The sequence below is a fragment of the Acanthisitta chloris genome, unplaced genomic scaffold, assembly GCF_000695815.1.
Source record: "Acanthisitta chloris isolate BGI_N310 unplaced genomic scaffold, ASM69581v1 scaffold7428, whole genome shotgun sequence".
NCBI lineage: Eukaryota > Metazoa > Chordata > Aves > Passeriformes > Acanthisittidae > Acanthisitta > Acanthisitta chloris.
This window is the reverse complement of record NW_008688611.1, coordinates 323-10,068: the sequence shown is the minus strand read 5'-3', so window position 1 is coordinate 10,068 and position 9,746 is coordinate 323. Positions and strand designations below refer to the sequence as shown.

Genomic DNA, 9,746 nt, shown 5'->3' with positions numbered 1-9,746 from the left:
TGACCGGGCCGTGGTACCTGCCAGACGTGTCCGTGGTTCACCCCCGGCACCTCCAGCCCTGCCCGGGGCGGGGGCACCTGGGGCAGGTGAGAGCTCAGGGGGTGAACCCAGGACTTGTTGGATGTGTATCCAGGACCAGCTTGGTGCCCACTCCTCCCTCCCCCTTCCCACGGGGGACACCAAAGCATCGCCCGTGCCCATCGCGGCTTAGGGGAAAGGCGAAATGATTTTCTGGAAGGATTGCAGTGTGTTTGGGTGGGTTGGATTTGGGGAGCTCCAGCTGTGGTGGAGGAGCCTCGTAGGATGGGGAAGTTAGATGCAGCCAGGAGACTGTTGAGGGAGATGCCAGCACTCAGGAGATGGGGCAGAGGGTGGTCTGGGTGGGTTCATGACTGAAATAACTCTCACTTCAGCTGCAATGGGATCCCTGCCCCCCTCCTCTGTCCATCTCACCCATCCCCAGCAGCTTCCTCGTGAAATCTCCTATTCAAGGGCGCTCCAGAGTAACACACCCCCGACGTGATGATGTCCCCTCTGCTCCCTGGTGCCACCAGCCATCCCTGCTGGCACCAGCCATCCCTGCTGGCAGGGGCACCCTCGGTGGCTCCCACTCCCCAATCCATTAAGCCTCGGGCACAGGCAGGGACTGACTTCGAGTAACTCGACCCGCCGTGGAGTCTTAAATGGGACCATCTGGGGTGTCCCCACTGCTGGAGCAGATGGATGTGTTTTGGGCCCGTAAGGGAAATGAGTGCTTTGGTGGATGTACTCGCCTGCGTGTAATAGTCCTTGGGGAATTCCCAGCCCTGTCGCAAATATATCCTCCAGGCTGGGGCCGATGGGAGGGAAGGGGGGTCCTCACGCCCCTTGGTGCAGGTGGAAAATAGGCTTTGGTGAGTGCTATTCCCTTGAAAGTGCTAATAACTCCCAGCCTTGCCCCTTGTCCCTTCCCACCTACCTGGCCTCATTAGTGGGACCTCATCTGCAAGGGCCAATTAAGGTAAAGGGAGGTTCAGTGCTATTCAATTATGAGCTACTGCATCCTCCAGCTCACCATGGTCTTTTCCCTCAATTTGCCCTCTTCCTTCATGTGTCCTTTGATGCCTTTGGAGGAAAAATATCCAGATTTGGGTCTTTGCTGGTTCAGCTTTCAGGAGTGTCAGCACAGGGGGAAGAATGGCTCTTGAGTGAGCCCATGGTCAGCCAGGCTCCCTTGGAGTTTGGTGAATTAGTCTGGTGAATCAGGGTTTGTTTTATAATCAAAGCTGCAGCCCTGCTAGGCAACATTCTTCTCCCAAGGATTCTGTATGACCCTGTGTGAGCTGGCTCAGGAATGAAATCCTGTCCCTTCTCAGTGGGATCAGGTGGGGGGCATCCACCTCCAGCCCACCCTGGTGTGGGGTGACCCCTCAACATCTCCCATTCATGTTTCAGGGCAATGACCAGGTTCGGTTTGAGCTCACCTGCTATGCCCTGTGTCCCAAGATCAAGGTAAGGTCCCCAAAATTGTGCCCTGGGTCCCCATTGCAGAGCTCCTTGCTCCTCCCCAGCTGGTGGGGAATTCTGTTTTAACACCAGTGCAAATGATTATGCCTCACTTTAACAAGCTGTCAGCTGCACAAAATGACGTTTTGGCATTTGAGGGGGCTGTAATGATCCTTAATTGACCTATTTTTACCCCTAACACCACGAGACCACAGAGGAAACAGTACCAAGGCAGCTGCAGGATAATCAATGCTGCCTGTTTCCCCCTTGCATCCAGTGCTTGGTTAGGGTCAGGGGTTTGGGTTACTCCCCCCTCGTGCAGGGAGATTAAATTTCAGCTGGGGGACCAGCACCCTGTGGGTCCTGGCTCCCCTGGCTCTGAGAAGGGGGCCCAGGGGCTACTTGGGGGCTGAGGGCTTCTCTTCTCTTGCTCCTGCCCTCCCACCAGGTTGTTGCACCGTGGAGGTTGCCTGAGTTTTACCAGCGCTTCCCTGGGCGCCGTGAGCTGATGGACTATGCCAAGGTAGGAGCTGGTGTGGGGCAGCCATGGGATGCTTGAGCTGGCCACAAGATGACTAGGGCACCAAAAGTTGCTCAGAGTGGCTGTGGAAAGCTCAGGGTGGCCACAGGATGTTCAGTGTGGCCATGGGATGCTTGGGGTAGCTGTGGGATGCTCACCACGACCTGATAGGTGACAGCAGCAAGCCCTGCACAAAATCCCTGCAGGACCACACTGGAGCCTTCTGGTTGGGGGGGGTGTTCCTTCCCCTCTATATTTTCTCCCCTCCTTCCTTTCTAAAAGCCTCATAATTACCTGGCTATTAATGGTAACCCACTTTCCAAGGAAACAGGTCCCAGCTCCCTGACTTGCCTAACAGACAAAGCAAATACATTCACCTTTGTTGTCCCTTCCTTTTTGAAGTACAAGTTACAATAAAACATATTAGAAGTTTTGCATCAGGTTTTTATGTGCCCACCAGGGTACCTTTCTTTTTTAGCGACTTCATGGAAATGCTTGACAACTCAGCTCAATCAATCAAAAGGGAAAAGGCAGCTCTGTGCATAAACCAGAAAATTGCTTCAGTTTTTAAATAGCTGCCGTCGAGGCTGCCTGGGTAATCTCTGGGAAGGCAAGGTGTGGAGCTGGAGGGATGTGGCATGGGGTGAGGAGCCCTCCAAGCCCATTAGGGCTGCGGGGAGAGAGTGGCGTGTTGAGGATTGTGTTTGCCATCTGCTGTTGTATTATGAAGGGGCGAGTTTACGAGAGCTTTCCATATGTTGCCAAACAAATTGTCAAATAGGGGAGTTATTAAGAGCACCATGGTTTTATTATATGGAAAATGGAACATGTGTTTTGGGTTTGGGGTTTTTTGTTTGGTTGTGGGGTTTTTTGTTTGTTTAGAAGGGGGGAAAGGGAAAGGAAATGGATTAGGGCCCCATTCTAAGGGGAAAGGGTGGAGGGTTTGTAGTACCTCTTGGTTTCTAGTTATGTTCAGTGCTAAAAATAAAAGGTGTTTCTTTTTCATGCTCAGGAGAGGGAGATGTGTGGCCAGGTCCTTTGAGCACCTGGATGTTCTCACCTTGGTTCTCAAGGAATTATAGCCTGATGATGTTTAGGGCTCCATTGGTGTCAGGGGAAGTGAGGATCATGTCACTGTGGCATAGCTCTTTGCCATGGTTTTGCTGCCCACAGGCTGAAGTCAGCCTTCCTCTGGCAACAAGCCATGCCAGTGGCTACTTGGTCACCACAACCAGCTGAGGTTGAAACACCTTAATGAGAAGGGTGAACTCTCCTGGATGCTGCCCCAGGGTGAAGCATCACCACAGGCAGAGCCAGGTGGAATGGAGCCTGAAAACAAGATCCCTCTTTGGTCACCTTTTGCCCCTGCTGAAGCTGCCTGGGCTCAGCAGATGCTAGTACATGGGTCTGGACATAGAGGATCCTCTTTGAGGTGATAACATGGGGTGAAGATGGGCTGGGGAGCACAGGCTCCCCTGGCTACCAGGAGGAGGCAGAGGCAGGAGAGGGCTGGTGGCTCATTATTCAGGGCTGAAAGATATGTTTGTACATTCCAGGTGAGATGGGTGTGCCAGTGGTCAGTCTCCTCTTCCAAGTAACAAGCAATAGGACAAGAGGAAATGGCCTCAAGTTGTGCCAGGAGAGGTTTGAATTGGGTATTAGGAGGCCCTCAGGGAGTCTCACACTGGGAGTATGGTGTGGGGCCAGCAAATCAGGACCTATGAGCCTGGGACAAAGTCTTTCCAGGAATAGGGCTCAATCAGTCCCTCTGCAGCCTTATGAGGTATCTCAGAACCTCACTCCCATCTCAGGCGATGGGTTGGGGACCATGAAGTAACAACCACAAGCATTTCCTTTCCCTCTTCCCATCAAACAAGGAGCCTCTGCTCAGTTCCTGCTCCTCTGTTCCCATCCAAGCTCCTGGTTGATGTCTCTGCTGTGGTGATACTGAAATGCCAGAGCTGCCTAGCCATGTACAGGCTGTACAGACACATGGAGGCACAGTGGGGATCCAGAGCTGCTGTCTCCATCCCTGTCTCACCATGACCATCCTGCAGCTGGTACCCCATGGCTTGGCACGCCGGCAGGGTGGGCACCGTCCCTGCTGCCTCCTGTAGTCAGCCTGCTGCCGTCACCTCTCCTGCTAATTCCCCTGCGTATTCACCTCGTCTTCACAGGCAATTTCCCCCATTGAAATGTCAGTGGATAATTGAGCATGCCAGTGACCTTGTTAGGGAGCTGGGCTCGGTGCTGTGTGTTGTGCCGTGGAGGCAGCAGGAGTGGGGCTGCACATCCCTGGGTGCGGTGTGCTCGTGGTGCCCAGGCTCCTGCACGTGGTGTGCCTGCTTCACCAGTGTTTGCACCAGGCTGTGGGGATGTGTTGCTGTCCCCTCATAGCATAGCATCAGTCCTCTTTGGACTGCAGAGCATCCTGTGGTTTTGGGGCTCTTGTGTCCCTGTGTCACCTCCCCTTGCTGAGAAGCCCTGTTGGGGGAATCAGAGGATCAGAGAACTTTCTGAGTTGGAAGAGATCCATCAAGTCCAACCCCTAACTCTGTATACGGCAACCCCAACCATCCCATGATGTGCCTCAGAGTGTCGCACCATCCTAGACCTGAACCTAGGAAAAGTGCACAATGCCTTTGCTGATATCCCCACCACTGGGGCTCAGGGGGTGCTCTGGGGCCCCTTCTCAGCCTGTGGCAGGGCTGGGGTGATTGTCTTCTCCAGCCACACTGGGTCCCCGAAACCCCTGTGGTGGGAACCAATGTTGCCCAGGGTCAGGGACACAGGTGTCCACCTTGCTCTGTGCCACCTTGCTGGTGGCCATGGGTTGTGCCTTTGTGCTTTTGGGGCTGATCCTGGTGGGAACAAGTGCCAGTGGGGACTGGCTTTCCCCACTGGCTGTCTTACCCTCGCTCCCATTCTTTTGGCAGAAACACGGGATCCCAGTGCCTGTGACACCCCAGACTCCCTGGAGCATGGATGAGAACCTCATGCACATCAGGTGGGAGATGGGGTGGGTGGGAAGCTCCTGTGGGGCCAGAACCCAGAGTCTGTGGCCCTGATCCTCTCCATCCTGCAGGGTCAGGACAGCCCTTTGCACCTCCAGAGTCACAGGCTGCCCCACCATGTGCTGACCATGGGTGACCCCAAAACATCCAGCCTCCCTTTCTGCCCAGTTGTCCACATCCCATATGGCAGCATCCCTCTCCTGGGCTCTCCTAAGCCTTGCATCCCTTGCTGGGTTGCTGCTGAAATCCCCTGGAGAACCATCACACATATTTACTCCCATCCTCATGGGGTGGTGGGTGTGGAGGTGTCATTCCAGTGGGTTTTGGGGTTGTGGGTTGCAATTTGCAGGTGTTGCAGTGACTTCTTTCTCCTTCCCTGCCTGCTGCAGCTATGAAGCTGGGATCCTGGAGAACCCCAAGGTAATCGATCACAGCATGGCAGCCACGGGGCTGAGGGCGTCCCGTGTATGTGCAGCCTAATTGGAAATTTCACGGCAGGAATTTCATGTGTGTGTGGTGGCTCTGCTGCCCACCCTGGACCCTCCTCCTCCCCCGGCACGTTAATTGCTGCCAGCATGAATAGGGGAAGGGACTGTTTCAGGGTGACACTGGAGGGGACAATGTGGGGCAGCAATAAAGGAGCAGTTAGACAGATGAGGTGCTGGTGGGAGAGTTGGAGCTGGTGACAGGTGACAGAGTTTCAGGCTGATCCCTGCAGCTTGGGTCCCCTGCAGCTCTCCCAGCCCTCCTCATTTTCCCATCCCTGCTATCCATGGGGATGTGAGGTAAAACTTTCCCCTTGGGTGGGCGTTGTTGGAGACCCTGGGGGCACCCATGGGTCCATCAGCTCTGTCTGCCAATGGGACCAAGAGCCTGTCGGTGATGGGATCTGCATCCAGCACCGCTGGTGAGTGTGGCACATCACTGGCCACTCTGAACTGTGCTTGTGGTCCGGCTGCCTGCTGGCCCTGCCTGCACTTTTCATGCTCCAGCAGGTCACTGTGCTTGGAGGCTACTTAAACTATCCATCAGCGCTAATTAGACAGCCCAGGGAGAGGAGGGGGAGCAGGCAGAGAGGGAAAGGAGCTGCTGGAGCTCAGCGCCCGCAGCCGACTCACTGCGGCTGGACTGGCGCGTGCCTCTGGTGGGGTGTGAGGAAGAGAAAGGTGGAGAGGAGATCCTGCCCCTCCTTCACTGCACTCCTGAGGGGTATCTGTGGGTCAGACTTTGTAAAACTGGGTTTGTGTGGGGTTCCTTCTCCAGGAGAGCAGTTGGCACTGGGATGGGTGTTCCTACCTTCAGCTGGACCTAGCAAGGGACTGACCTGTGCCTTTCCCAGTGTGCCCATCCTGACCCACACACCTAGCACCTCTCCTCTTCTCTTGAGCAAGACACCCAATTCCCAGGTTTTGCCAAGCTTACTTCCTTCCCAAAGTTAGCTTGGAAAATGGAGCTGACCAGTGCCCTGACCCCAGGGCATCCTCCCTTTGGGTCCTTCACCCTCTGATGATAGGATGTGACTTCCCAGAGTGCAGTGTCATCACTATCCCCTTCCCCAGCCTGGGAAGCAATGCCAGGCTCTGGGGCAGGATCTGGGGTGCCAGGCACGGTGGGTTCCCCTCCCCAAACCCCCGGGACCTGCCAAACGCAGGGATTTGAAAGCAGATGGTTGAGCTATTTTCTGCCTCTGTGAGGCCCGATTGAAGGGCAATGAGGCAGCTAATGCGGAGAAAGATAGAAATTTACTTGCTTTAACTTCATATGGCACTCTGAAAGAGTTCATTCAGTCCCGGGCACAACAATATCAGCCGGATGAATAAACCATTTGCGGCATCGATAGCTCTGCATCATGGTTTACTTCATGGACCATTTGCTTCCAATTTCTTCTCTTCTTGCCCCGTTTTTCTTGCTTCTTTCTTCCCCCCTCCCTCTCTCCCTTTCCACACACTCTTCCTTTTTTTTCCCCTTTTTTTTCTCCTTTTTTTTTCCTCTCTCCCCTTTAAAGATGACATTGCAGGACTAGCCCCCCTGCGGGGAGGGATAAATAGAAGGCATTGATACACTGCGACAAACTATTTGTCATTTGAACTGTGCTTTTAGGAGAGAGAATAAAAAGAGGACAGACTCGCACCGTAATGATGGAATGCAAGCCAAATGTCACTTTTATTTCTATTTAGTTATTTTATTTAATAGGGGTTTTCATAGTTGGCTCGGAAAATTGGAAACTACCTGACTTTGACTTCCAATGTTTAGTAAAGAGTTTTTAATACTTTCCGGTATATTTTTCTCCATCTTTTCCTTTTGAACTCAAAGTTTTTCATCATCTCTCACAGGTTCATCTAGTTAATAAGTGTGATCAGGGCTAGGAAAGGCCAAACGATGTAAAATTGAAATCCACAGCCCGTGTAATCTGTGTGTGGGGGCACGAGGAGATGTGTCTGCCTCCTGTGCCTCCCCTGTAAAACGAGGGAAAGGGGCAAAAATGACATAAAATGGGAACTGAGGGAAGTTTTGCTGCAGCCTCTGCTGGGGTAATGTCTGTGTTCCCAGCTATGGTTGCTGTTGGGATGTGTGTTCCAGGGTTTGGGATGAGGGAAGGGGAGACCCCCTGGTGTGGAGGGGATGGTAGGGATGCTGTGATCTGACTCTGTGATTTACAGGACAAAAAAAGAAAAGGAAAGTTTTCACTAAAATTCTTATTGCCTGTCTTTAAAAAATGTTAGGTGAAAACTTCTCCCGTAGAGGATTTAATTTTCCCTTTAAAAAGCTTAAAACTTTTCTAAAGCAATCACTTTTGGTTGGATGTGGTTTGGGTTCTTTTTCCTAACTTGCTTTATACCTTGACCTTTTTTGCCTCACTGGAAAAGAGGAGAAGGGAGGAAAAGGGGCCTTAGGTCTTTTCCATCCTAAACTATTTTATCATTCTGTGAAGTGAACAGGAGTAGAGCTGTGCTTTTAAAAGGAGAGGAGAAACAGGGGGAGCATGGCCCAGGCAGGGGGTGGGTGCGGGCAGGGCCCCACTGCCCAGGGATACCCAAGGATGCCCAGAGCTCCAGCTCTCACCAGCTGGTTTTACTGGGGAAATACCAGTTCACACCTTTTTCAGAAGGCTGTCTGCCCTTCCACCCATTGCCCATGCCCTGGGTGCTCCTGCCTCAGTTTCCCCTCCACTTCTCAGAGCTGTGTCTGAGTGGGGAGTCCCTTTGGAGCCAGGAGTTTGCAAACACAGATCTGAAAGTATTTGGGGGTCAGCATGTGCAGTCGCATCATGGGTGAGTGCCAAGGGGGCATGTGAAATTGCAAAGCTCTTTGGGACGGAAAGCTTTCTTTTTTTTTGCCATCTTTCCCCCCCTTCTTCTGGCACACACTTCAATTGCAGCAATTCACCATCAGCACCCGAACCTCCGCTGGCCTGGCTCTGATGGAGATAAGATGCCTCTTTCCTATAAATCTCGGGGGGGAAAAATATACATAAAGGTTGATGTGCTCTGAAATGGGTTTTTGCTTTGCTGCTCTATTTTCCCCTGTGTGTATTAACCCCGGGGACACCATGAAAGAGTCGGTGTGCCTGGAGCACCTGCTGGGGTCAGGCCTCCTCATTAGTTTTTTCGGTCAGCGCCGAATGAGCCTGGCCGTGGTGCAGGGACGCGCGGGCGCTCGCTGCCGTGGGTCTGCTTTTCCCTGCCTGACTTGCTTCTCCGCAGCCATCCCGCCTCCAGCTGTGGGGGCGTTGGAGGAAAAGATGAGATCAAGTTGAGGGGAAAAATTGGCTGATTCTTCCAACCCCTTTGTTCCCAGGGCCCCGGTAAGCGCCGGTGCTGTGCCTTGCTGGTCCTGTGCGTTGGGATGGAGGATGGATGATGCACCCTGAGGATGGGAGATATGCTTTGGGATGGAGGATGCACTTTGGGGATGGGGGATGTGCCCTGGGGTTGGGGATGCTGCCAGTGTTGGCCATGCCAATGCCGCTGATTCTCTCTCTTATCTCTCCTTCCCTGCAGAATCAGGCTCCCCCCGGGCTCTACACGAAGACTTGTGATCCAGCCACCTCTCCCAACACTCCGGATGTGCTGGAGATCAAGTTTGAGCAGGGTAAGAGCTTCTTTGCTGCCAGACCCCTATGCCTTGGCCCGCTAAAGACAAACTTCACTTCCCAGCCAGGACTGGGGTTCTCTGGCAGCTTGGAGTATCCCCAGAGTAGGGTCAGACAGGTGAGCCTTGACTCGTGGCATCAGGGCTGAGGATGGTGCTTGCAGCATGTTGGGGCTCTTCAAGGTATGCAGAAGGTCTGGTTAGATCTCAAGAGTGTTGCTGGGATGTCCCTGAGAGTGGAGAGGGTTCTGAACCCCCTCCCCAGCCATAGACGTGCAGTGGGCACAGAGTCCCTCTCTTACAGGGTGGCACACAGGTGGCTCTGGAGACATGCAGGTGGCTCTAGCCGGTGTCACCACTGGGGAGAGATGCTCCAGCAGGATTTGGCCAGTGGTGCTATCAATGTTACATGAAGGAGATAGGGACACTCCATTACATCCTTGGAGATGCAGGAAAGGGCCAAGCCTTGGAGCCACCGCTGGAAAGGGAACACTGGGCACCATCTCCCACCTCCACTGACCATAACTATCCCTGTGCCATCATCCACCCTGGCAGCATCTCCCACCTCCACCAGCCTGAGCCATCCCCCTGCCATCATCCATCCTGGCAGCATCTCCTACCTCTGTCAGCTGTAA

The 9,746-nt window shown here is 53.5% G+C and overlaps 1 protein-coding gene across 1 annotated transcript in view; it reads left to right on the top strand.

The window, feature by feature from the left end:
• Positions 1 to 9,111, top strand: part of ASS1 (argininosuccinate synthase 1) — a gene marked incomplete at its 3' end in the record, with an annotated part of 13,134 nt that extends 4,023 nt beyond the window's left edge. The window contains exons 5-9 of the mRNA XM_009081086.1: positions 1,435 to 1,491; positions 1,934 to 2,008; positions 4,942 to 5,012; positions 5,409 to 5,439; positions 9,021 to 9,111. Of these exons, the coding sequence (XP_009079334.1) occupies positions 1,435 to 1,491; positions 1,934 to 2,008; positions 4,942 to 5,012; positions 5,409 to 5,439; positions 9,021 to 9,111 (325 nt within the window). The remainder of the gene's footprint in view (positions 1 to 1,434; positions 1,492 to 1,933; positions 2,009 to 4,941; positions 5,013 to 5,408; positions 5,440 to 9,020) is intronic.
• Between the last annotated feature and the right edge of the window lie 635 nt (positions 9,112 to 9,746).